This window comes from Microdochium trichocladiopsis, assembly GCF_020744255.1.
Source record: "Microdochium trichocladiopsis strain MPI-CAGE-CH-0230 chromosome Unknown B0I36scaffold_1, whole genome shotgun sequence".
NCBI lineage: Eukaryota > Fungi > Ascomycota > Sordariomycetes > Xylariales > Microdochiaceae > Microdochium > Microdochium trichocladiopsis.
In genome coordinates this window covers 5645500-5670906 of record NW_025763544.1, presented here as the reverse complement: position 1 = coordinate 5670906, position 25407 = coordinate 5645500, and the positions used below count along the sequence as shown (strand labels likewise).

The 25407-nt window shown below is 57.7% G+C and overlaps 8 protein-coding genes across 8 annotated transcripts; 4 read left to right on the top strand and 4 right to left on the bottom strand.

The window, feature by feature from the left end:
- Positions 1 to 746: 746 nt before the first annotated feature.
- B0I36DRAFT_282345 (uncharacterized protein) lies at positions 747 to 2718 on the top strand. The gene is made up of 8 exons (XM_046151509.1): positions 747 to 905; positions 984 to 1070; positions 1174 to 1243; positions 1300 to 1407; positions 1475 to 1508; positions 1563 to 1726; positions 1789 to 1827; positions 1893 to 2718. The coding sequence occupies exons 1-8, from the start codon at positions 774 to 776 to the stop codon at positions 2363 to 2365; spliced, it is 1107 nt and encodes a 368-aa protein (XP_046019468.1). The 5' UTR covers positions 747 to 773; the 3' UTR covers positions 2366 to 2718.
- Positions 2719 to 3280: 562 nt separating this feature from the next.
- Positions 3281 to 4336, bottom strand: B0I36DRAFT_358585 (calponin homology domain-containing protein; the record flags this gene model as incomplete). Its single annotated transcript, XM_046157987.1, has 4 exons — positions 3281 to 3828; positions 3962 to 4074; positions 4155 to 4226; positions 4323 to 4336. 4 exons carry the CDS (start codon positions 4334 to 4336, stop codon positions 3281 to 3283), a joined length of 747 nt encoding a protein of 248 aa, XP_046019467.1.
- Positions 4337 to 5227: 891 nt separating this feature from the next.
- On the bottom strand, positions 5228 to 6351 carry B0I36DRAFT_312781 (uncharacterized protein). Its single transcript, XM_046152546.1, has one exon. The coding sequence runs from the start codon at positions 6176 to 6178 to the stop codon at positions 5654 to 5656; it is 525 nt and encodes a 174-aa protein (XP_046019466.1). The 5' UTR covers positions 6179 to 6351; the 3' UTR covers positions 5228 to 5653.
- A 1499-nt stretch (positions 6352 to 7850) lies between these two features.
- B0I36DRAFT_420076 (uncharacterized protein) lies at positions 7851 to 10208 on the top strand. Its single transcript, XM_046162149.1, has 4 exons — positions 7851 to 8494; positions 8560 to 8685; positions 8742 to 8825; positions 8882 to 10208. Exons 1-4 carry the CDS (start codon positions 7887 to 7889, stop codon positions 9903 to 9905), a joined length of 1842 nt encoding a protein of 613 aa, XP_046019465.1. The 5' UTR covers positions 7851 to 7886; the 3' UTR covers positions 9906 to 10208.
- A 2124-nt stretch (positions 10209 to 12332) lies between these two features.
- B0I36DRAFT_358583 (uncharacterized protein) lies at positions 12333 to 13763 on the bottom strand (the record flags this gene model as incomplete). The annotated part of the gene is made up of 1 exon (XM_046157986.1): positions 12333 to 13763. One exon carries the CDS (start codon positions 13761 to 13763, stop codon positions 12333 to 12335), a length of 1431 nt encoding a protein of 476 aa, XP_046019464.1.
- A 2731-nt stretch (positions 13764 to 16494) lies between these two features.
- Positions 16495 to 18630, top strand: B0I36DRAFT_232726 (uncharacterized protein; the record flags this gene model as incomplete). The annotated part of the gene is made up of 1 exon (XM_046149164.1): positions 16495 to 18630. The coding sequence occupies one exon, from the start codon at positions 16495 to 16497 to the stop codon at positions 18628 to 18630; it is 2136 nt and encodes a 711-aa protein (XP_046019463.1).
- Positions 18631 to 19506: 876 nt separating this feature from the next.
- Positions 19507 to 21351, top strand: B0I36DRAFT_233647 (acyltransferase 3; the record flags this gene model as incomplete). The annotated part of the gene is made up of 4 exons (XM_046149243.1): positions 19507 to 19692; positions 19750 to 20448; positions 20629 to 21128; positions 21201 to 21351. The coding sequence occupies 4 exons, from the start codon at positions 19507 to 19509 to the stop codon at positions 21349 to 21351; spliced, it is 1536 nt and encodes a 511-aa protein (XP_046019462.1).
- Positions 21352 to 23458: 2107 nt separating this feature from the next.
- On the bottom strand, positions 23459 to 24719 carry B0I36DRAFT_312777 (uncharacterized protein). Its single transcript, XM_046152545.1, has 2 exons — positions 24204 to 24719; positions 23459 to 24121 (listed from the first exon to the last, which is right to left on the bottom strand). The coding sequence occupies exons 1-2, from the start codon at positions 24476 to 24478 to the stop codon at positions 23704 to 23706; spliced, it is 693 nt and encodes a 230-aa protein (XP_046019461.1). The 5' UTR covers positions 24479 to 24719; the 3' UTR covers positions 23459 to 23703.
- Positions 24720 to 25407: the final 688 nt, after the last annotated feature.

Here is a 25407-nt window from a genome sequence, read left to right as displayed (position 1 = left end):
GAGATCCATACCGACGAATCCTCGACCCTAAGATCGCCACTGCTCTCCGTGGCAGACCTAAGAACACCACACAGGCTGTTCCAGCGCGGCTAGCCATTGAGGCAAGCAGCCAGCCGAGTGGCCAACGAGCCAGCAATCCAACAAGCCAAGCGACAGGGCGCAGACGAGGTCGACCACCAGGAAGTCACAACAAGTCAACGCTAGCTAGGCTTGCTCTGGAAGCGAGCCAACAGGCCAGCAGCCAGGCTAGTAGCCAGGCCAGTGCCTCATCCCAGCGCCAGACGCGCAGCCGGTCAGCTGTTCTTGGAGCTGGAAGAACTACAGGAGTACGTGCCAACGGACGGAAGACGCAATCTAGCATTCGCAGGCGAAGGAGTCAGTGGGAGCTGCTTTACAGCGACGAGGAGGTTCTTCCATCTATAGTAGTTAGAGGATAGAGATATAGATAGCTGCCCTCTAGGGCGTGCTGGAATTGGCCGTGTTCTGTATTGAAAACCAGACCTTGTTTTGATATACGCCTAAGACCTGTTCTAGAGGCCTGGTTGACCTGGTTGGTTCTGACTATACCGAAAGCACGGCCTTGTTAAGAGAGCTTGCTTCACCGCCTTTGCACTGATGTACCTGTGGGTCGAAGGAAAAAAATGAGCGAATCAGAGGCGATAGAAGTCATGCCCGTGTAAGAGTCATGCCCGGGTAGCAATTCTTCATGCCCGTGTAGTAATTGCCTTTATACTCGCCTCCGCTACGCCGTATGGGGTATTGAGGATTGGTCGATGGCGGCTGCGCTGCCATTCTTCACAGTGTTATCCATCGCTTGTATAGCGTGTGGATTCACTGGCATCGGCGTCAAGGCGGCAACTTTGGCGTTGCCACAATATCAGCAGTATACTGAGATAGGCTTGTTCGTAAGTCCCAAAGCTTCTCAATCGCAGTCCCGAATCGTTACCCGGCGGCGTCACGCTAACGAGAATTGCACGCTTTAGTGGTTTTTCCTCTTCGAAGTCTTCTATTGTGTCAACATCATACCAGTCAAAATCTCTATCGGTCTAATGCTTGTCAGAATTGCCAAGGTACGCGGACTGAGGCCTCGGAGTGTCTCCGAGTTATATGCGACCCGTGTCGTTGCGAAAAAGAAAAGGGATATGATCGCTGACGCTCGGCTATTGGATACAGAATCGCAAAGTCTATGTATACATTCAATATGGCGTCATGGCCATGTTCACAACCATGAATGTCATTGCTTGTAAGGGACCCCCCGGTTGTCAGAAAACAACAGTTCATACTAATGAGTGAGCGTAGGCGGCTTCATCATTTTCCACTGCAGTCCCGTTGCAGCTGCCTGGGACCTCAGTCTTCTTCAAAAAGGGGGCCGTTGTAACCCTCAAGACTGGCTTGTCAATGTCTACTGTACGCTTCACCACAGCGCAGCGTTCAGATTCCCAAGCGTCATGCTGACTATTGTGATACACCTTAGACGCCACTACTGCCGTGAACATCTTCACTGACTGGTATGAAATCTATCCTATGACCACGACTAATTATCATACTGACTCTGAGAGCAGGGTCACCGCCTTCATGCCTATTCCTCTTCTATGGAACGTCAAGCTGAACCGCAACGCGAAGATCTCTGTCGCTGGCGTGCTTGGGTTGGGCTTCTTTGCATCGCTGTCCGCTTGTGTTCGACTCAAGTACACGATTGGCCTTACTGAGCAAGAAAATTACCTCGGTAAGCTAAAGCATGCGTAGGTCTTGTCCAGTTGTTCGCCTGCTTACCAAGGATTGTTGTAGACGCCCTCGCCGACATAGTGATTTGGGGTTATGCTGAGAGTAAGTATTGGAATCCTCACGCCAAAAGAAAACCGTTATTCTCAATGCTCACAATGCCCATCTAGACGGCCTCGGCTTGATTGTCGGCTGCATGGCGACTCTCCGTCCACTTTTTCGCCGAGTGTTCAGCCTGGGTGGCGAAGTGTCAACAAGAATGACAGGAGGAGGAGCAACAGGCGGAAAGGCAGGCGTCGCCGGCGGGAGTTCTGGAGGTTATGGGTTCCCCAGCAACTCGCGCCGGACATACGAGGAATGCGACACCGTGTACGAGATGAAGACGGGCTTGTCCGTGACCGTCGGACCTGGCGGTCCCGGAGACGACTCGAGCGGCGCCGGCTACGGCACACACGACCGCACTGCCAACGCCGTCAAGAAAAGCCGGAGCGGCTCGAGCAGCGGCGACGACGAGGACAGCTTTGACACCGAAAGCCAGACGCGCATCATCATCAAGCCGCACGGCAGGCACGGCGGCTCGCGGGATATGAACGGCGGTATCATGGTCACGAAGCAGATTGCGCTGTCGCGTGACGACGACTAGAACTCACTTCAATCTCCTGGTGTGGCTTTCTTTTTTTCCTTTTTTTCCTCGCAGGGCCGCGCTACAGGCGTGGCATGGCGGCATCGTGCTTTTTGGGGGTGTCTGGTCAAGACGCCGGTGTTTTCCCGTAACAGTTCGGGGAAATAGAAAAGCCACGGCCCAAGCTTTGACAAAATGGCGTAAAATCTATCTGTATATACTCCTCTGGCGAAATGGTCTGCTAGGACTCACAGAGGCATTGCCTGGGTTGATTGGGTCTTCGTATGTTTCGATTCACATGCGTGAGGGTGGGATTTTGCTGTGTTGCTTTAGAGAATCGGGCCAAAAAATTGACTTGCCTCTTTTACTACTTGACCATAAAGGGCGATGGTTGTGCCTTGCATGCCTGATATCTTCCTTAGTCTGCTCGGTTTTCTGACACATCCTTGACCGCGATACGTCGAGATGTCTGTGCATGGACGGGGCAGACTTGACATTCGTGTACATGCACGCCGCGTTTCATCGAGGCTTTCATGAGATCACGTCATCATCAACCAGTACTCAGAAGATCCAATGTGGTCGCTATGAAGAGAGAGAGAGAGAGAGAGAGAGAACTTTGTCCGTGGAGGTATGTGCAGGATGAGCCACCCAGTCTCTATTGGTATTATGTCGATGATATCGTGCACTCGTAATGTTTTTGCTAAAAGGAGAGCAGGCCCTCGCAAGGACTACTCAGAAAAGAAGTCTTCATCCCTTTCCTGGCGTGTATAGGAAACATGTACGCTAGCGCCGCCTGAATGCCTGCCCACCAGGCCTTCCCCGGGGTTACGTGGTGCGGAGCTGATGACAGCTTCTGCACGTACTTCACCGTCCTTGGAGGGCTGTCACGAAAGATGGCAAATGCCGGAGCTGCAGGCCATTTGGCTTCACAGACACTTAGAAAGTCTCCTGGTCGTCCAGACCCTCGCCCTCTGCCGGGATCTCGAAGCCCTCCTCGGTCGAGTACAGTATCGTCTGGATGTGCTTGATGAGGCCATCCTCCTGCTTCTCCAGCTCCGGGTCCTCCTCGACGGCCTGCTGGACCAGCAGCTCAATGTCACGCAGCTTGCTGAAGTAGAAATCGCGCTCGCGCTCGAGTCCGACAACAGTCTCCTTGAGGGTGGCGTTCTCGCTGAGGAGCGCAGCTGACGCTGCACCACCACCGGCAGCAGCACCAGCGACACGACCGACGCGGGGACCAGTCGTGGTTGGTGTCGTGCCTCCGCGCCGGGCACCAGCCGCACTGGTGACCCGCGGCGCAGCGCCGGTGGCGGGTAGGGCAGCCGCGCCCTTTCTCCGCGAGGGAGCGTCGTAGTCGCCGCCAGGGTAGTGCTGGTCCCAGTAGCGCTTGGCCCACTGGAGGAATTCGAGGTTGTCCTGCATCTTGCATTTCGCTAAGGCCTCGACGGGGATTGGCTTATCGACCTTGTACTTCGCGAAGCAGTCTGTGAGATTTACGACAAGGCATGATTAGAAACGTCTCTAGGCGTACTGCCTGTACGGCTCGGGGCTTGGGTCAAAGTGCGTTCCGTAACGCCGCCACACAAAGCTCGAGCAGGGAGTGGAGAGGAGACTGACTCTGCAAGATCTTGAAATTCTGGATGTATTGGTAGTCGGTGTTGGCGTTGAACTTGACCCTGTGCATGGGCAGGTCGAGAAAGATGCTGTCAAAGACTTGGCAAAGCGCAGCTCTGTGTTGGGAGATGCCAGACGCGTCAGTACAACCTTTGCAGCTTTGTCGGGGGCGGGGAGGTGGACGTCGAGGACTGACCCTGTGCCGCATTGCTCGACCTTGGTGATGTTGAGCTGGAGCAGGCTGTTGAGCCATTGAATGAGCTCTTGTCTGGTGAGATGGGAAACAAGCGCAGCGGTTAGCAAGATGTTGTCGCAGCATGACGGCCGTGTCAGCGGAGCAGGTGGCGTGGCAGCTCGGGCTCACCTTGATTCACCCATTGTTGCTGTGTAGTGTGAGGTCTGCGACGGGGGATCGGCACGGGACGAGAGGAGTCGAGTCGGAGCTGGAGAAGCGACTATGGCGATAAGGCGCGATGGGCAGTGGTGGCAGGGCGACCGTGGAGGCAGCAGAGGCCGGGCAGTGTGTGGTAGTGTTGTTGTTATAGTTGCAAGCTCGCGGGTTGGTGCAGCTAGGTTAATTTGATGATGTTATTCCAAATTTCAGGAGAGGGCGGTGGTCGCCCAATCAACCAGGCCGGCCCGCGGGCAGAGCAAGGAGGGGCAGCCGCAACTGCTGTCAACGGCGCCCCGCCTTCCCAGGCAGTCAATAACAATAACCTTGGAAAGCGCTAGCAGCTTCATGGTGAGGGACCCCTGGATGACAAGCACTGCTGACATAATCACACACCAGAGTGTGCGCCTTTCCTGGCGCGCGTAGACAGCTGTCCAGCAGCTGAAGCCTGGGACCATGACACCCTCAAGGACGACATGGACCTCGGGACTCGCAAGCCCCCACCGGCAATGATCTCTTTCAAGAGCCATGACGTTGCGCCGCCTCATGGTGTCGGACTCACCTCATGCAATGACTCCTCCACGACTGATTTCCTTCGGTCACCCCAGCCTAGATCATTGTGCTCTGAAAGGAGCCGTTCACAAGCGTCGCGCGAGTCGCGTCGCGTGCTTGACGCTCGATGCTGCAATCTTCCCATTCTTGAGTCTCCATGACCGCGCCCCTTACGGACATTGGCGATTTCGCGGCCCGGAACGCCTCAAGGACGAGCATGGGTCTTTCATTTCGAGCCTAGCCTAAATTGCATGCACGGGAGGAGCAATTTCGTCGCTCCCGAAAAGTGGTTGGCCTGGGGCCGAGGACCATTCCTGACGCGACGTGAAGAATCTGATGCGAGCAAGAAAAGACACGCCTTCTCGAGTACGATTGATTGGATTGCCTTCCGCAAGGGAAGTCCCATGGCTCTGGCCAACGCGTTTCAGTCCTTATCAGCCTCCTCCTGCACGCCACTGAAAGCCCGAATCACCAGGCATGGCTGCGTTCGCCCCTCGTGGCACGCCTCTGGCCATACTCCGCGCCTCCCGCCTCCTCACCGCGGCACAGGTGATGGCTGCTCCACGGGTGTCTTACTACCGTCCAACCAGCCACTCCTCCGCGTCAAACGTCCCTCTAGCCCAAGTCATAGTCATGCAATGCATGCGAGATGAACTCGTAGCGTGGCGCATCCGCGAAATAGGGTTTTGGCGAAAGTACGCCCGCGTCCTGGTGATCATTTTGAAAATATGGTAGACAGAAGGTCGTCATTGCTAAGAATCCCACGGCCGTCCCCGACATTGTAGAGGGAGGTCCTTTCGCTCCTGGGAAGGGCGAGCGCCAGTACAAGAGTTCACAGAAGGCATCGTGTAGCTTCGGGCGGTGTCCCACCAACCAGTGATCAAATTCCGTACCACCGGTCGAGCGGTGCAGGATACCTCCTGTACACCCGAGTCATCAAGATACACTTTGTAGGCACGCGGGCGAGTCCTCAATATGAGTGCTTCCCGGGCTGCTTTCCGGTGCCCCGCCACTGCCTGTCCGGGGAGTGAACTTAAATGCCCATCACTCCCATCCCCAGTAATGGCAGTGCCATGAAGAAGAAATCCAGCGTATTGTGCCGGGCGATCACCTGCATTGGAGCAGCAGCTGGCACATTGCTTCGAGATCAAGGCAATAGGTTCTTGTAAAGACGGTCCGACTCGACCGGCGAGCATTAGCGGAGGAGATGTTGGCCACCACGAGCACCTCAGACAGTGGCTGCTTTTTCCACTGCACCACACCCAGCTTGCTTGCATATCAAAGACATGTCGGCCACTACCGCCTTTTCATAGGTTGATTTAGGACGCTAGCAGTTGCTGATCACCCCATACTTCAGCTTTTTCAGAGGTGTGAGAAGCGGCCGTGGAGCTTCTTATCGTGGGGATCATGCGATGGTCGGTACTCGAGGTATGCGTGGCGACCCATTCCCGTAGCAACCGAGAGGGTTGGACAACATCCGCTCATTCAATTTTCTTCCCAGCCTGCACAAACAGGAATCCTCACCCGGATCCGCGGTCTAATCATTGTTTCCGTCATGGCGATCTCGTTGAGATTCGATCCGATGCAGAGTTCGACAAGCGGTGTAGATCGCAATTGACCAAGCATCAGCTGTGCCTGGGCTGAGTGTGACAGCCTTCACGGCCCCACGCAGAGCCTGGCGAGCGATCTTTTGACAAGGATCAATTCAGATACAACAATGGGCCCCTGCAACTCTCGGCCGGGGTGGACGACGCAAGCAAGCTGTCGGTCCCCATCATGGTCCATGCATGTTGGACTGAGATGAACTGCATCACAGCTGCTCTCCGGTAGACCTGCTTCAAGTTTCTCATCCCTTAATTATGTTCAAGGAGCCCTGGCGGAACCATTACAACCCAATCCCTAGCTCCCGTGCCCGGGCCGTCCCAGATCCGCGATGCCGCCCCGACCATCTAGTTTGCGCTTACCTATCTTTATTTCTTGCCGTTGCCAAGGATGGGGGGCCTTAGCACCCGATGAACCTTCGCTACCTCCCTGGGACCGAAATCTCGGTAGCTCAGGATGCTAGCTATTTGTAGCGTTATTGGCAATGGTCCCGAGCCGGCGCGGCGGAACGCCAATCGCTCTCCTGTCAAATTCAAGGTCGGCCTGCGCCTTGTCGGTTCGCTCGCCCGCGTACCGTGTCTCCAGTCAGCCGCTGGGGTCTGCCGTCTGTCGCTCCCAGCTCGGGGCGAACCACGGCCACGAACGAGTCCGTCACCTTGTGGATCTTGCAGCTTGCTTTTTGCAGTCCTTGACAGCCCAGGACACCCCTGGCATTGGCAGGGCACCAGGCGAACGCCATCGAGAGGGAGGGAAGCGACCCTTGCAACCCAGAGCCGCGGGACTGAGACTGTCTTGGCCAAAGCCTGTTGCTTTTCATCCCTTCTGGCAACGCCCGCCGCATGCCCTGGCGAGGTGCGACAGGCGACAGGCGCCAGCACCTCTGGGCCTTGTGTGAGTAAGGTCGACTCACCGTGGTGAGCGCTCTAGCGCAGCCCGGATCTGCAGCTGCTAATGCCCATCAGATGGGGTGGTGCAGGCAGTGATGCATGGTGGTGACGCCGACGGGTCGCTCCTTCCACGTGCGACTGCACTCTGTCGCCAGGACTGGAATGCCCCTTCCCCCAGCTGGCTTGCGTCCTCACGCTGGGTTGCCTGACCACCGCGCCTCTTCCTCCGCCTTTTTGCATCGAGACCATCCATATAACCACAGACCCCCCTCCGTGGTTTCTCTCGGCTCCCAATCGAGCGCGTCCTCTGATGGCTTTCTCACACACTGCGCCGAACTCCTGCTTTCATCAGTGATTCTCCAGCAACACGGCCTGCACAAGGCTTGGTCATTACACGGCTCAGCCGCCTTCTATCCGCTCGTTTACATACTCCTTCGTCCTCAGCAACTACCCTACCCATCCGACCGGCCTTCGTGGCCGACACCCAACTGCAGCCATGGCCGCCACATCCTACGATGCGCTCGGCTGGTTCTATATCGGCTTCACCATCGTCTGGTCACTCCTGCTCATTGGCGGCATGAGCTTCCTGTACTGCCATCGCAAGCTTCCATTCCTCCAGATCCGCAAGCTCGGTCTCATATACTGTGCCGTCGTCCTCCTCCACCTGTACGCCATCTCATGCACTCTCGGCATCACCTACGGCACCATGGTGCCCTGCGAGGTCCAATTCTGGGTCATGAGCATCTACCTGCCCTTCGGCATGGCCCTGCTCCAGGCTGCAAACTCGCAGTTCCTTTACATTGCCAGCCAGCAACGCCGCTTCGCATCCTTGGGCAACCTCGCGGAGCAGGAGGTTTCAGACAAGTCGGCGCCCATCAACCAGGCACTCCCTTGGTACAAGCGAGCCATCGCCAAGTGCCGCAACGCAGACAAGCCGACGCGCGCCCTCATCTACATCGGTATCGGCATGGCCGTGCAGTTTCTTCTCACGTCAATCGTCTTCTTTGGCTCTGAGATGTTTCATCCCGGATTTGGCTTCTTCAATGTCCATGTTCCTGGCACTGAGAAGGATCGTGCCGAGATGTGCCTTACTGGATGGGAGTGGTAAGTGGAGATATCTGCCTCCGATTCCTTGCAAGTCGATAACTGACTGGCCTTGTCGTGCATAGGTGGCTCTCCATCGTCTGGCAGTTTTTCTGGACCTGGTTCTACGCTCCCTACCTGTTGTGGAAAACACGCAACATCCATGACACTCACGGCTGGCGAATTCAGACAATCGGTTGCTGCTTGTGCTTGTAAGTGTCTACCAAGTGGCGGCTGGCTAAAATGGCCTTCACTGACCGTACTGCAGCCTGCCCGCCAGTCCCATGTGGCTTGTATCACTGTATGCCCCGGCTATGGCACCCGTCAATGACAAGTTTGGCCCACCCATGTGGTAAGTCGAGTCTGAGTACACCGTGAGGGGTCAGTAAACTGACGTTCATGCTCCAGGTTTGCCTGCTCCATCTTCATTGCTGAGATCCTCCTCATCTTTGTGCCATGCTGGAAGGTGCTCAAGACCCATAGACTCCAGAAGGAGACTCTTGATGCCATCTCGTCGTGGGAGCAGAGGCACAAGACAGGTACCGTCGAGCCTGACAACATGTCCGCCAGTAGTGCTGGCGTTGCAGGCACCACCCTCGCCGGCTCCATTGCTGCCAGAAGCACCCACTCGAAGAGCTCTGCCACTTCCAAGAGCTCCCGGCGCAGCGACATGTTGACCATGGCCGGCCTCGAGAATGCTCTCCGCAGCAACTCGCAGCCTCTTCTGGAATTCGCTGCGCTCAAGGACTTCTCGGGGGAGAATGTCAGCTTTCTCTCCCATGTCGCCGACTGGAAGAGGTCGTTTGCCAGCTATCCTGGTGGCGGAGCAAATCACCGCGCATCTCTATGTGCAGACCCAGTCGCGCAGCGTCAGCGCCAGTTCATCCGTGCTGTTCGCATCTACTCTCACTTCATTTCCCTTGAATATTCCGAATTTCCCGTCAACATCTCGTCCCGTGCTGCTAAGGAGCTCCACCACATCTTTGACGAGGCTGCGCACACTTTGAACCGTCGCCGCAGCACGCAATCCGACTCAGCCACGCCATTCGATGACTCTGCACACATGCTTGCACGTTCCGGCACAGCATCATCTTCTTCTGCGGGTAGTTCTAGCACACGCACCGCTCACAACACCTTTGACCTGGAGGCAACTCTTGGTAAGGCGAATCTTACATCGGCGACACAGATGCGGGACGACGACACCGAGCGTGTCAGCGGCGGATTTGGCATCACCGTGCCTGATCAATTCTCTCCGACGGTGCTTGATGTTGCCGAGAATGAGATCAAATACCTTGTTCTCACCAATACATGGCCCAAGTTCGTCGCTGCCGGTTTTGACAGCATGAGCCGTGTCGAGGCGAAGCAAGACAAGGACTTCCTGCCCTCCCAACTGCGGAAACTCATCTGTGGTGCCAGCGATAGCTACGTATGAGTCTTAGGGCGGTCTACAAACATGTCACAGAGGTCGTTGAGGTTGTTGGCATTCAGGAACATACATGGAGCTTTGTCTTTAAAAACAATATTCTGATTTCCCAGCCGCCGCCTGCCGAGGTCCAAAGGTCCCAAATATCTGCTTTCAAGGTGTTCGGTCATATGAAGTTCATACCCTTGAACAATCCATTCGCGAGATATACATTCATGCTCATCCTCTCATAGCTCATAGTAATTTTATCCATAATTTCAGGTGTTGGCGCTCTCAATGTCTGCCACGGGAAATAACTCGGGTCGTGTGAAGGTGTTGCTCATAAAAGGACGCTGTCTTCGGAGCAGCACTTCGACTTTGGGGTAAACAACCCGGCTGACCTCGTGGGCGACAAGCTGGCATGTCGTGTCCAGTGGAGACCATGTTTGCTGTCCGAGCAAAACGACGAAACGTGTTGGTCACTACAAGGACATTTGTTCCAGCGCTAATGCGAAAGTCTGCCAAGACAGCAACTGCATTCACAAACCAAGAGAGGTCAACGCACACAATTCGCGTACGTATATAACAGGGAACAAGTAGACGAATCCAATCCTTACCGAATACACTGCCGTCAGACACGTTGCATTTGCTCCTGAAGTAGAAGTGGGCCTGAAAGGAGAAGAAGAACCAAGAAAAACAGAGAGTAAGGAACAATGAGGGGAGGGGCGGAGTTCACCCCATGTCCTGTTTTCTCACGGCTATGGTCACACGGAGCCGGCGGTGTGTCACATGTTTGTGGGCTGTCCCGTTGTTGTTCATGCAATGCAATGCTAGCATTTTGAGGGGAGGTATCAATATCGGTACGGGCGTGTGAAGTGCAGATGAGAGATGGGGAGGAGGGAGGGGGGAACGAAGGGTGGCGAGCGTTGCCAGGAGCAACTAACCGACCGAGGAGGAGCGCGCCTGTGTGGCTGGCTGGGTAAACTAGGCCGACAGGTTTGGCGCAATAATAAGATACTCAAACGAACGGCGGGCTGCTGAGTGTTGAGTGCTGGCGGGTGGTGGGTGGTGGGCGCGCCCCTTTGAGTGATTCTGGAGCGCTGACGGCTCGATTCCCGGGGCTCTGGGTGAGTTTGTACGCTTACGGCTTTGGGTTCTGTTCCGGATCTTTTTCTCAGCGACGATGGGGGAGTGGGCGAGTGCGGTCGTTCTCAGGGGTTGGGAGTTAGGTTCGTTGCCTGGAGGACGACGTCCACCCCTGGAGTGCTGCAGAACATGAGGAAAAGGAAATGACACTGTCGCGTGGGGTCTATGAGAAGCCATTGCTGCAGTCTTTCATGAGAAGAACGCTGAGGTCGGATGAGGCAACGCGCGGGGGACGGGTTGATGGGGTTGGGCGGCAGCACAAGCTTGTTCTTGGTGCCATGCCGTATCTTTGTTGCTCGGTGACCACATGGTTCTGCATTCAGCATTAAGAACAAGTGCCAGGCGCGGCGAGGTGTCGGGATCAGTAATGAGCGGTCGCGGCCACGGTGCATTCTTCACCGTGGCAGGCGGGCGAGGACCTGGAATGGATTTCAATTTTAAAGAAGGGAAAAACCAGATGAAACCAGGAATACGCCGAGTGGGCAGCTTGCACGAGCTGAATTTGCTCGGCATGCGACATTCAGGAGTCACCTTCAAGAATGGAATGGCTGAAGACTTGAACACTACCGTGACAGGACAAGTGAGACACACACACAAACACATACACACACACACATGATGGCTTTCAAACAGAACGAGACATGTGGATTAAGAACAATACACGAACCACAGATTTTGCAAGGAGATTACATTTCAATGTGGGCCGCAGGCCACCACCGCTGCGTCACCCGTCCACCTACTACCACACTACCACCAAGAGAGAGAGAGAGACAACTGATAGAGAGCCAGGGCCAAGGATCCGAGAGAGAGAGAGACACTAAAAGTTTGCTTGTTTTGGATGTTGAGGGGGGGGAGCGGGGGAAGGGGGGGAAGAGATCCACACGCTTCTCCTACAACATCCGAGAGAGAAAGACGAGGTAGAAGAAGCGGAGGATGTGGGAAGGTGGGGATGGTTGTTCGAGAATGTAGAAGTGTTGATGTGTGCATGTAGATGTGTCGTGATGATTGGTGTGAAGGAGGAAGGGGGGAGGAATGAGAATGAAAAATGAGGCCAAAGAACCCAACTCCACGCCAAGGCCAAAATGAGACATTCCCGAGTATTAGTCGCTGCGGTCGATGGGGAACTCGTTTGTCGGTGAGAAATGTAAATGTGAAGCCCGAGAAATTGCGAGTCTGCTTGGGCTTTCCCCTTTTGCGTCTCGGAGAGGATGACTGAGCTACCCATGTCCTAGGCCGCCATAACCAGGAGAGGCTGGTCGGGCAGCCCGAAGGAATGAGGCTGAGACAGACGAGAGACTGCCGCACACCCGCTTAGAGGCGGATGTTGTTGTTGGCACGGCGCTCGAGGCGGCTGTTGCCAGCGGCCTTCTTGGCAATGCGCTTGGGGACAAGCTGCTCGGCCGGGAAGTCACGGGCAGCGAAGGCGGCCGACGGGTTGGGAGTCGAGCTGCTGGAGGCAGGCGTCGTCGGGGTAGTGGTTGGGGTGGTGGGCACTGGGGTGGTGGGCACCGAGGTCGTCGAGGCCGGGGTGCTCGGGACCGGGGTGGTGGTGGTGTCGTCCGCGCCGACACGGCGGACGACGTTGGCAACCCAGGCGCCGTTGGAGCCGGGGGTCTCGGTGGGATCACTGTAGCCACGGCAGGCGCCGGTGGTCGGGTTGTAGGAGACGGCCTCGCAGGTCGAGATGGCGTCGCAGAGCTGGATGCAGGTGTTGAAGTCAGGGGCGGTGCCGAGAGCGCGGGCCTTGATTTCGCGGGCGCGCTCCTCGCGGGCGTTGATCTCGGTGCCAGAGAGGATAACGTCGCACTCGATGAGGAAGCTGGAGCCAGAGTTGCCAATGAAGATGCCACGGTCGTCCTCGGGGCAAGTGACGGGCTGATCGGAGGGCAGGAGACCGCCGCCGCCAGTGGTGGTGGTAATAAAGTCAGTGGCGGTGGTGGTGGCGGTGGTGGTGGTGGTGACGGTCGTGGTCGGGGCCGTGTAGGTCGTCTCGTAGTCGTAGCCGGGCAGCTTGGTGACAATGACGGCCCATCCGGGGGGCAGGAGGCCGCCGGGGCACCATCCGGGCGGGTAGATGGTCGGGAAGCCGGCGACGCAGGGGACGGTGTAGTAGGCCGACGCGAGGAAGCACGAGCCGCTCCAGCAGTTGGGGTACTGGGCATTCACAATCTCGCAGCCCGGGGGTGCCGGAACATAGCCGCTCGGCTTGACATAGTCGTCGCAGTGGTGGACACCGTCGGCGCCCCAGTAGCACTTGTAGGCCGCGCAGTTGCCGTTGGAGCACTCCTTGACATACGCCGTCTGTGTCTCGCCGCACGACTCGCAGCCCGCGTTGCCCTCGTGGCCGGGGTACGCGTGCGGGCCGACCTCACTGTACGGGCAGGCGACGGTCTTCTCGTAGACCTCGACCCACTCGACGGCGTAGCGGTAGATGACGACCAGCGGGCCGCCGGGGCTCATGTGCGAGCCGCAGCCCTCGACGTGGCCCCAGTGAGTCGGGCAGCCCTCGGCCGGGACCGTCGTCGTCACAATCTTGTCGCTGTAGCTGTTGGTGCGCGTCGCCGTCTCGCAGCCCGGCAGGTAGACGAGCTGGTCAGACGCCGTGACGACCTGGGCAGGGTAGCCAACCACCGACGGCAGCGAGATGGGGTAGCCATACGCGGGAGCCGCGCTGGGGTGGGCATAGTCGGCAGCCGCAAGGCCTCCCAGCAGGGAAAAGGCCGCAATGGCGTAGCGAGACATGGCTGTGGTGTTGGTTATTCTTATTCTGCAAGGACTGGACTTCCTCGGGATCCAAAAGAGAAAAGAGGGGGGTGAAACGAGCGGAGAGAAGGTTATACCGTCAAGGGGCCTCGGGGAGGTCCTCTGGAGGTGGATGGGTTAAAAGAGTGTGGGTGATTGTGCGTGATGGAAGAGAAAAGAGATAGGGGTAAGTTGAATTCGGCGAACATCCAGGGCGCTTTATAGCGGCTAAGGCCGTCTCGTGATCTAGTCGAGGGGGTCGCGCTCGTCGAGGCAAGAACCAAAGCAGATGGAACCTGCTCGGCCTCCATTCCTTGGTGGGCAGCCCTAGTCTCCGCGTTCTCCTGGCGACAAGACGCTGCTCTAACCCGAGCCAGCCTGACTTGGTGGGCAATAACAATATTGGCGAGAATGCCACGCCTGGCTGTGAGGAATGCCGGCTGTCCGCCCCCAGATTACACTGGATTGTTGACAGCTGCAAGCGGGAGACGCGCCCTCGATGGGGAGGAGAGGCCCTCCACCCAAGGCGCTCCCTTTTGCTGGCTTGCGCCCTCGCAAGCACGGTCCGGCACGCGTCTGCAGCGCTACAGTAACCCCATGGCAAGGCGAGGAGGATATCCACTGGAATCAGGGAGGACGGGGCCGGGAGGGACGGTCACGGGCGACGACACGGTTGAGCCTCATTGTGGCGGTGGTTGAAGTCCAGTCCTAGGGCTGCAAAGCCACACGGGCTCAGCTTCCTCAAGAACCTTTGGAAAAGCACATGGGGCTTTTGGAAGGCATGATCGGGGTCAATGCCAGCAGAAAACACAAGGTGCAGGCGCAGGGCAGGCAGCGGTGGGGAGCCCAGGGACGACTTGGGACGCTGTGCTTGGCCGGGCCTCTCCCTTCTCCCTCTGTGAGCTGCTCAGAGAAGTGGCCTGGGCCAGGGATACCGCCGTGTCTGTGTTCTGGGACATGTCAATGAATGGCCACACATCTCTGAGATGATACCTGGCATGGATTCGCTAGACGGCCACGAGCAGTCAACAACTACATGTTTCGACGGCAGCATAGACCTTGGAACTGCGGCGACTACGGTTGAAGGTTTTGCCTGATTGGCGACAAATCACTGAATGCTCAGAAAGGATAACGGGGGCCTGTTTGGCATGGATGTGATTGGTGCATGTCCCCAGCTTCTGTCCGAATCGGGAAATGTGTGTGTGCGCATTGGAGCCAGTCTCTCGTGGGTCCCCCCCCCTCCCCTTGCCCTGATGCGCAAGGTTGCCACAGCGTGGTCTCTCAATAATGAGCCTGGCTGCTCAAATACTGCTCGCGTTATGTGGCAGCATGTTCGTACCGGCTCGGGCGGCTCGGTGCTTGCTGTTGTCTCGGAAGCTGCCGCCCATTCCAGCCGGTACCACCAGACATTCTCCCATGGGGGCAGCCAGGGCCTTTGCAGGTTGCCCTGTGATGACTTGGGGTGGAATAGACCGTCGTCTGGGAGCTTGCGGGCTTGCGCTAGAGTGCCTTGGGAGGGAACTTCCAGTGAGTCCGGATGTCTCGCCCAAGACCCACGCTAGGCATGCAACACTCCCTTGCTGGCATGAGTGCTCGTGCCGATGCCCGTTGACCGCGCCTGTCCATCGTCGCTGCTTCGTCCAGATCATGAGTAATCGTTTATTCCTTCACGGCGGGCTCCCCATCGCTTAATTACTCCTCCAGGCCAATCCGAGACTATAAGCTGGGCGAGCCATGGCCACATTACTTGTGGGTTGGGTCACCTGCGCTCAGGGTTGGACCCACCGACGCGGCAAACATCTGAGCCTCATCCTCTCTCCAGAGCCAGGGGAAATGTAATGTCTCACAGGGCACCCAGCCCAAGAAGATACAATGCCCGAGCCCACGCGCTGCCACCGCCTGTCTTGTCCACCCTCGGATCATCTCCAACACCAAGTTTGACGAGCTGATGGGGTCCCGCGTTGGGCCTTTCTTTCCCCCTAGGTACCGCTGGCTGCCACGCTATTGCCTGTCCCGTACGGAGCCACGGTGAACACGGTTCCAGATTCTCTTTCCATGCATGGTGCCGAGCTCCAAATACTTTCCGCATTCGCGCAACCTGGTCCATCTGCCCCCTCACAGCTCCCCTCCTACCAGGAACGCGCTGTCAGATTTGGGGGGGGAGCAGCCAAGAACAGCTACTTGCCTTGCCAGCCTGACCGAGCCGGCTTGGCAGTGCCTCGGTGCCGCCTCTTGGGAATCCCCAACGTCATTTTTGTCACCTCGCTTGCGGCGTAGTCGCTCGGCATGAACCCTTACCTCCCAAGGGCAGCGAGTTGACCCGCCATTATCTCTTGGATAACATTGGAAAGCATACAAAGACAGATTGGTACACACGCGACACTGATTGGGAATTCGAACGAACATTTCTCCCACTATTTGCCGGCTTCCAAACAGCATCACCGTCCTCACGTGCACACAAACAACGCCGTCTCAGGAGCAGAGCCTATCATCGTCGTCAGCGTCGCCAGGCACGAGCGCAGAAGTGCCACTCCGTACACCACGCGCCAGCGCGCCACACGCCCAGCTGTGCCCTACTTGACTGCCAGCTGCACACCCGGGAAAGTGGTGCTACGCGGCGATTGTTGCGGTGCTCACCAAAGGTGCCAAACTCCAGGCGCCCTCACTGGCCATACCGAATTCCCTAATGTCTCTCTTCTCATGAAAATCACACGCACACGCCTACTGAGCCATGTACGCTCACGCTTTTGCGCCTTCCCCGCGGAGCCGGTCTCCCATCATATCCAGGAGCTGGCTCCGACGTCGGCGGGCGGTCGCCGTAAGCACCGTCATAATACTTCTTCTGTGGCAGACGCTGCATTCGTCCAAGGATCGCGGGAAGTACCCGCAGTGGAAGGACTCGTACGCGCCAGAAGGACCGCATGAACAGAGCCGGCCGCCACTGCCGCAGCAGCGGATCCTGGTAGATATCGAGCTGTCACGGCCCCAGGGAAAATACGGCCGGCCGTGGAGAGCCCCCGCTAAGCACAAAGAGCTTCTCGACGATGACGACGAGCACGACAACGGCGGCCTTCACGACGCACAGACGGGATCGTGGAACCCGGACGGGTCGCTGTACGAATTCCCCCCATATCAGGCGTGGCTGGACCTCGACGCAAAGGCCGACACGCTGCCAGATATACTGCACATTCCGCTCGAGGAGTCCGTGCAGGAGGAGACGCTGGAGGGCTGGGAGGACGAGTGGTTCAGCCAAGCGACGTATGACCGCGAGGTCTGGGGCACGATGCAGGAGCCGCGGGTCGACTTCATCTACACGTGGGTCAACGGCAGCCAGGAGGCCTTTGTGCGGACCATGAGGCCGTACGAGCTCAACTCGACGCTCAACGACGCGGACGGGGAGTGGCTGCTCAGCCACGGGTCGAACCGGTACCGCAGCTGGGACGAGCTGCGGTACTCTGTGCGGTCGGTCGAGAAGTACGCGGCCAGCTTTACCAACAAGATCCAGATCGTCGTCAACGCCGTCGACGAGAGCAGAGACCCGGGCGTGCGGCGGTACACGAAGCAGCGGCCGCTGTGGCTCAGCGAGGCGGCCGAGACGGCGGGCCTGGTGGAGGTGCTGAGCCAGGAGGAGTTCTTTGGCGAGGAGGAACGGGCGGCGCTGCCGAGCTTCAACTCGCTCACCATCGAGTCGCAGCTGTATAATACCCCCAGCGACATCGACCGCTTCTTCGCCCTGTCCGACGACATGCTGCTGGGGCGCACGCACGCGGCGTCGGACGTATACTCGCCCCTGTTCGGGCCGATCCTGGGGTTCAAGCCCAACGGGTACAACACGATGACGCCGCCAGACGAGGTCGACGCGCGGCGCTTCGGGGAGAAGCCGTACCTGATCTACACGTCGTGGATGCTGAACCGGCGCTTCGGCCTGCGCAAGCGCGACGGGCAGGCGCACTTTGGGCACTCGATGTCGCGGTCGATATCGCGCGAGGTGCGCGACAGCTTCCCGCGGCCGTCGCTGCGGTCGGCGTGCCAGCGGTTCCGCGGCGAGACGGGGTTCCAGCTGTACACGTGGTACGCGGCGTTCCACTACACGGTCGAGCGGCACCGCGAGGCGCTGCTGTACTCGTACGTCGTGCTGCGCTCCGACACGGACGGCAACGGCAACCTCGGCTGGCACGAGCGGGCGCAGATGATGCGCGAGCTCGAAGAGGGCATGCAGCACGAGGACGACGAGGGCTTCCGCGATAAGATATACCGCAACGTCGCGGAACACCTCAACGCCGCGGGGCTCGAGCCGCCAAGGGCAAACGTCGATCTGCAGTGGACATCGCTCGACGGGCCCATGGCGATCCGCGACATTGACTGCCTCGAGTTCGACGTCAACGAGTGCCTCGCGCCCGCCTTCTCGAGAGAGGCCGCGGATGCGCGCCACCCCTCGCCCGTCTTCAACACGGCCAGCGTCTTTGACCGCGTCGCCCGCCAGGACCCCATCTGCGGCGACTGCCTGCTCAAGCTGCTCCTCAACCGCCAGCCCGCCGGGCTCGAGCCGCTCCTGCCCCCGCACGAGACGATGCAGGGCCACCGCGAGATGATCCTCAAAGCCCTCAAGCGGTACCAGTACTCGGTCATTGACCCGGACGGGCTCTTCTTCATGATCACGGACGCCGAGCAGGTCCAGTCGGAGCTGACCGACCAGCTGCTTGGAGGTGGTGGTGGCGGCAAGCGCCGCGAGGTCGGGCAGCTCTGTTTCAACGATGATGTCGTCACCAACGACGAATTCGAGCTGCAGGCCTTGAAGCAGGCCATGAAGAACTTGTTCCAGGGCTTGCTGCCGGAGCCAAGCAGGTTTGAGAGTGATGTTCTGTAGAGCTGGAGAACCATCACAGGCGTCCAGCTAGGAAGCGGCATCCTAAGCATTACATTATCGCAGGCGCGTAAACAAGCCTTGGGCATTGTACAAAGATATACAATAGAACGTTGGACATGCAAACGAGCAGAATGTGAAGCTGCTGAAATACACTTAGAAGTCAACTCTTTGTCTGTCGGGAAGGTCAACCACGCCGTCCTCAAATACAAACGATGCCGACTACCATATCTTTTCCCAACTGCATATCTGGAAGAGACAAAAACCCTTTGATGGACTTTACTGCAGCAGGACTGTGATTGACTCTCCGTGCCATGCTGTGCGTACTATCAACATGCGATACTACCCCATTCGACACTAGAGACCACTTCTCCGGTCTCAAGCTCTTGGGAGAAATGCTGCCCTGAAATCATCGTGTGATCATGGTCCGCGCCTATCCCTGTGGAGAATTCATCCCTAGATCTTCTGATATGGCTTTGGTGTGCAATGTCTTACACCCGCATCCCCACTCCCAAAGGGTAAAAGGGGGGCGTGTCCCCCTTGCAGAACGGCAATCCGAGGCAATGGCGGCCCTTAAGCTTATTATCGTGTTCTCCCTTTCCAGAGTGGAATATGATCAGTCGCAGGGACGCGCCGGGCCAAACGCCAGTATGTGCTAGATCGCTGGGTGGTGGCGGTTCCGTACGCCTGGCCGCCCTGCCACGCCCATGCCCCGCGCGAGTTCCCAGCAACGCCTCATCGTAAAACCTGTTGCCGACTGTATTCGATGACGCTCTTCCACACCAGTCTCTGAGTTCAATCATTTTACTGTGGTTCAAGAGGACAGGCTTATGGTTGACAGCATGAGATAATACCAACATGGCCCGCCCGTCGTACACGATGCTCCCGCAACATGAGCCGGTCACGGACAAGGACGCATCATTGCTTGGTGCAGAATCCGGCCAGCCACGTCACAACCATCTCTACCGAAACTGCTCCGTCAGCTTCTTCTTCAGGGTCTCTAGGATCCTTGTCGGCAGGCTCCTCATCGTTCTCACGCCCAGCTTCCTGCAGCGCCATCATCATGTCGTCCCAGCCTGGGCCGCCCACTCTGGCTCAGAAACGACGTCCTCACCGCAGAAGAAACACCAGCAACTAGCCAGAGATGACAACTTCAGCACCGCCTGGCTCGACGGCATCCGCGGCCTGGCTTCGTTCTGCGTCTTCCTCTTCCACCACAGCAGATACGGCCACCCGAACATCAAGATTGCCTATGGCGGGTCCGACGAGCAGCAGAGCCTCATCCAGCTGCCCATCATCCGGCTCGCCGTGCACGGCCGCACCATGGTCGCCCTCTTCTTCATAGTGTCCGGCTACGCGCTGTCCGTCTCTCCCCTGAGACTGATCCGGCAGCGCGACTACGAGACGCTGGCCCGGCGCCTCTCGTCGTCCGTCTTCCGCCGCGGCATCCGCCTCATGCTGCCGAGCTTCGTCGCCGCGTGCATGCACTACGCCGCACAGCGGGCCGGGCTCGTCCGGGCCGCGGGGGCCTACAGCTCGACATTCTGGAACGACACGAGGGCGCTGCTGAGCGAGTTCTTCGGCTCGCTCGTGAACCCGTTCACCTGGAGCAACGACGTGGTCGACCTCTTCTACGGCCCGCAGCTGTGGACGATCCCGATCGAGTTCCGGGCCTCCATGCTCCTGTTTGTCACGCTCCTCGGCCTCGCGCGGGCGGTGACGGCGGTCCGGCTGTCCGCGGTGGCGTTTCTGTGTGTCTACTCGATGGCGGTACGGCAGTGGGATGTCTCGCTGTTCATGTCGGGCGTCCTGATCGCGGACGTCAACCTACTGGTCCAGGACTACCAATCAGGAAGAGCAGCAACACGAACAACCCCGACCACAGGGATGCCAATCAAATTCGTCATCACAGACAACAACCGGCCCAACACCCCAGTAGTAATCAGCGACGCTATCATAGGCTCTGGGACAACGACGACGACAACAACCAGCACGACTGAGCATACCGGCCGCCGCTCGCCCTCACCGATCTCTTTTCCTTCGACTGCGTCTTCTCCACCGCCATCACCACCACTAGCAGCAAGATCCCGACCAGCAGATGATGACCGCACCCCGCTGCCGCCGCGCAGAACCTCCCTTCTCCTCTCCGGCCTGCTGCTCTTCGGGCTCTACCTAGGCTCCTACCCCACCCAGCGAGCCGACACGACAAACGTGTACAAATGGCTCTACCGGCTGGGCCCCGCCGACGCGGACTTCAAGTCCCGCCTGTGGACCTCGGTGGGCGCCGCACTCGCCGTGGCGGCCACGAGCTTCCTTACCACCTCCTGCTGCTCCTCGTCCTCGGGGCGGTGGTGGTGCTGCCGGGCCGCGGTCCTCGAGTCCCGCCCCGTGCAGTACCTCGGCCGCATCTCGTACGCGCTGTACCTCACGCACTACCTGCTCAACGACCTCGTGGGCCGGCCGCTGACCAGGTTCGTGTGGGACCACGTCGGAGTGGTGGTGTCGACTACCAGGCAGCGCGGAGGAGGAGGAGGAGGAGGAGGAGTCAGTGGCGGAGGAGGGGACGGGGGCAGTTGGCTGGCGTACGAGGGCGGCTGGCTGGTCGCGACGGCGCTGTATGTCCCCCTGGTGATCTGGGTGGCGGATGTGTTCTGGAGGGTGGTGGATGTCAGGAGCGTGGCTTTTGCAAGGGAGGTAGAGAGGTGGTGTACCCGTGGGTGCTGAGTGTCCGCGGGGGAGGATTCCTGCTGACATTTTCTTGGCTTGCTTTGATTTTCTACTTGGGAATAAACGTTTCTGCAGTTTTGTCATGGTAACTTGGTTGGGCGGTCTTAATTTATGTAGCAATCATAAGTCTGCTTTGCGGTCATGAAATGATGATGTCCTGGTTAAAGACAATGCTTGCGGTAGCAGCAAGTGACGGCATCAATACATATCTACATCTAGAAATTGCCCCATGTCAGGATGATCGAGCAGAATTCGACGGTACCTCTCTAATATTTTGAAGGGCATGATAGCCCCTTCCAACTGACTGCGAGATCCGTCCGACCCAATTACAGCACAGGTGGTAGAGAGCACTCTGTCGCCTCCCCTTGTCCCCCCTCTTGGCTCATAAGCGTCATCCCTTCGCTCCAGTCCAGAGGCGAAGCCAGAACTCCCAAGTTCGGCCCTTGGATCCAATCAGCGCGCAGGAAAGAACAGTCCAGGGTAGGTCTCGATGCGGCTTGTTGTGCATGGTGATGACCGAGTCGTCAGGATTATGACGGGTGATGAGGCCAGTTGGGAGGAATGGGCTGTGATTTTTGGAGGATTGCCGTGCTTAATTTATTTTCGGTCGATGAAAACGTCATTCGAGCATGATCTCTGTCGTGGTTTGATATTCGTACTTTATAGTAAATCAATCATATTTTCACCATGGTCTATCAAATTAAGTGAATAATTCCGTGAGTTCTGGATAATCAAGTGTCCATTGCTAGCGATGGGAAGTCAAGCATGCGGGACTTTCAAGAAGTCTACAACATGCATCATCCTGACCAAGTCTCTCGACCCGCGAGTTCAAAATCTGTTCCACCTTTGGAGATGTTGCGGTAGCAAGCCAGGACATGTTCCGTGCCGAGTTGCAACAAACCAATGCGAAACCCATGGTACTGGCATCTCACAAGACAACCAGCCAACACTAGAACAACCCCGAGAATAAACCCAACGATCAGCGGAAGATATCGATTAAATTGTCTCTCAATTATGTACAGCGCGAGGAATACACCACCTCAACGCGACAACGTGCTTTTTGCGCTCAATAGATCTCGTCTGGGAAAACACCAGGCGTGGTGATGAGGTTGTTCATCGCCGACTTGGCTAATCGCTCTGCCAAACCGACACCATGCATGCAATGAATTGCGCAACAGGTTTTGCCCGGAACGGCAGAAGCACAAAACCCCATATTCCAGCGGACAACGACAAGTCTCGAGCACCAAGATATCTCATTACGCAACATATCCGGTGCAGTCCAATATAAGTCACCAGGCAAGCGGAGCAGCACTTTCGGTCACCAGAGGCACACGCACAACAGCACGCCACATCGGTGGGCATGTTTTGCACACACACACACACACACACACACCTTTCAAGCCACCGACCTAGCAGACTGTGTGCACATTAGGGCAAGCTCAAACACAACCAGGCGATTGGCGACCAGCACGGGCCGTGTTGCACGAGGAACTTGGAGTATCCTTGGGCTAGCTCAACGCTGGGTATTCAGCAGGGTCTTAAGCGAAGCAGACTAATGACACGTTCATGGGTGCATCAAGATTGGAACGTCTGGTCGCGAGAATGACCATAAGGAGAAGGAGTTGAAATCAGTGAGGCAACATGCTCTTTGAAGTCTTAGAAAGAAGCAAGCAAACGATTTGTTTCAACGTCAGAGAATGCCAGGGAGAACCACAGATGTGTGGATTAGAGAAAAAGTCGTCTTGAAGTCTGGACAAATGGTGACCAGAGCGAAGTGCCCCTCGTCGCCGCAGGACTGAATGCAACCAAAGCGAGTGAGGATGCGTATCTGGCGACGCGTGCTTTCGTGTGTCTCGGGACACGGGGTTCCGCGACACGAGAGTTAATTGAATCGAATCGCTTCCGCTTTGCAGACTAATCAAGGTCAATGAAACCCAGCATAGCCTGATGGAGGATGGATTGCAGGAGGTTGATCAGGCTCATTTGATCAACACTTCCCTGACATGGATCTCTGGCATGCAGCTTCAATAGTCTCGGCACCTTCAATCATCTTTCCATGACGGGAATCTGCGCTCGAAGCACCCAAGCCGCGTGCACGCAGGGATTGCCAAGAATGATATGTATTCTATGCAGTATGGTATAATTATATCTCGAATGCCATCACTCTATGCATATGCTCCCAGGATATCCAGAAATACTATATCCAAGTAACAACCCACGCGAACTCTCCTTGAATCCATGTAACCAAAAAAGAAAAGAAGAGTCCTGAACATCGCTGACAATGATGATTTTGACACTACGACAACAACAGCCACAGCCACAACCCATGCCCATCTATGCCCGTCTGGCTTAGAGGGCCATGACCAGGGCACCGAGACCAGCGATGGCGCCGATGGCGGCAACAGCAGGCCGCTCGAGTCCAGATGCCGCACCCTTGCCGGTGGGCTGGGAGCCGGAGCTGGCGGTACCAGTGCCGGCGACGCCACCAGAAGTGCTGGACGGCTTGCCGGTGGGCGTGGGGAAGTCGGTCTCAGAAACACCGGTGATGCCACTGGGAAGGCACGAGTCGAGGGCCTGGCGCAGCTCGAGCTGGTTCGTCTGGAGAGCAGCCCAACCGCCTGTGACGGTGACAGGGATGAAGAAGTCGGCACTGGTGATGGCGGTCATGGTGCTGGTGGTGACGCCGGTGGCCTGGGCGCCCTCGCCGCCGGCGCTCCACGTGCAGTCGGCCGTGTCGCTGGTGATGATGCAGCGCTCCTGGAGGGTGCTATATGTGAAGAGTGAGTCAGTCAGCCAATGGAATCTGTAGCAGCATTTTTGGGACTAGCGACGACGAAAGGGGTACGCACAAGTGGTTGCCGTCGCGAATGTCAAAGTCGTAAGTGTGAGGGCGCATGGTGACGGTGGCGCCGGCGCCAACGCCGCAGAAGGAGGACTCCGCGTTGGGGTCGCACTGAACAAAGTACTCTGTGGAGGTCTTGTCGGCGGTGAGGATGCGGCCGACGAGGTTCTGGCCCTCGAAGCCGGGAAGGAAGAGGTTGTCGACCGAGGTCGTGCGGGCAAGCGCGGTGCCAACAAGGCCGGCAGCAGCAGCGGCAGCGGCGAGGGAGACGGAGCGGACCATGGTGGCGATGGTTGTGCGGCCGTATGCGAATGAAGTTGGCGGGAAAGTAAGTCGTCGAGAAGGAAACGTGTGGATGTTCGAGTTCGAGGGAGTGACTGTGGTGGTGATGGCGGTTGACGGCTAGGAAAGGGCGAGGATGAAGCTGGCTGGCGATGCTTAAGGAAAGGAGCAACAGTAGAAGGCGGCAGGCAGACAGGTTGCAGGCAGGGTGGCGCAGTGCGGCTGGCTCTGCGTGTCTGTGTCTGCCGGTGCTGGTGCTGCTCAGCGCGCACGCCCTCCCTCAGTCACTCAGTGTCAATACGGAGCAACTCGCCTGCCAATTTGCCCGTCAGCACTTGGGCCGCAGGGCCCCTGCACTGCCTGCTGCATGTGGACCTCGCCCCTGCCGCGGGTGCCGCCCACAGCCAACCACAGCCCGCCCTGCGCGACCACGCCTCCGCACCATCCCCAACGCGCTCTAGCGCCGCACGCTTCTCATGCGCCCCGTGCTTTCCCAGATCTCAGCTCTCCATCGCGCCTTCCGCATACCAGCAGGCATCTCGCTTGCAGACACACCAGACTTTGGTCCATGGATGGCCATCAAGAAAGAGCCCTTTGCAGATGGCCAGGCTGAGCACATCGACTCCCGATTGCATCTCTGCTGCTTGGTCATTGTGTGTGTGTGTGTGTTTGTCTCATTACAGGTTCTGGTCCTTTTCTGTCGGGCAATTTCGCACCTGCAGTTGCATGCAGCACGCACGTCTTGGTCGTATGGCTGCCACCGACAGAGCCAGTCATCGCACGCGCCCCACAAGGCTGCCTCAGCCGCTTTCCCGCCGCCGTGGCCCCAGCACGCACAGCAGCAACCTTGGAACCCAAAATAGAGTCTCCCACCGAGTCCTGTCCAATCCCCCACACACGCGCGCTTGTGCTCCAACGCTGGACATGGC

Bases quoted from the DNA above. Each gene is read 5' to 3' on its own strand.
- B0I36DRAFT_282345 (XM_046151509.1), top strand. From the start codon at position 774: ATGGCGGCTGCGCTGCCATTCTTCACAGTGTTATCCATCGCTTGTATA. The intron at 1,244-1,299 runs GTAAGGGACCCC...GAGTGAGCGTAG, and splicing joins AACCATGAATGTCATTGCTT to GCGGCTTCATCATTTTCCAC. The intron at 1,408-1,474 runs GTACGCTTCACC...GATACACCTTAG, and splicing joins CTGGCTTGTCAATGTCTACT to ACGCCACTACTGCCGTGAAC.
- B0I36DRAFT_312781 (XM_046152546.1), bottom strand. From the start codon at position 6,178: ATGCAAGCAAGCTGGGTGTGGTGCAGTGGAAAAAGCAGCCACTGTCTG.
- B0I36DRAFT_420076 (XM_046162149.1), top strand. From the start codon at position 7,887: ATGGCCGCCACATCCTACGATGCGCTCGGCTGGTTCTATATCGGCTTC. The intron at 8,495-8,559 runs GTAAGTGGAGAT...TGTCGTGCATAG, and splicing joins TGCCTTACTGGATGGGAGTG to GTGGCTCTCCATCGTCTGGC. The intron at 8,826-8,881 runs GTAAGTCGAGTC...TTCATGCTCCAG, and splicing joins AAGTTTGGCCCACCCATGTG to GTTTGCCTGCTCCATCTTCA.
- B0I36DRAFT_312777 (XM_046152545.1), bottom strand. From the start codon at position 24,478: ATGGTCCGCTCCGTCTCCCTCGCCGCTGCCGCTGCTGCTGCCGGCCTT. The intron at 24,122-24,203 runs GTGCGTACCCCT...CTTCACATATAG, and splicing joins ATTCGCGACGGCAACCACTT to CACCCTCCAGGAGCGCTGCA.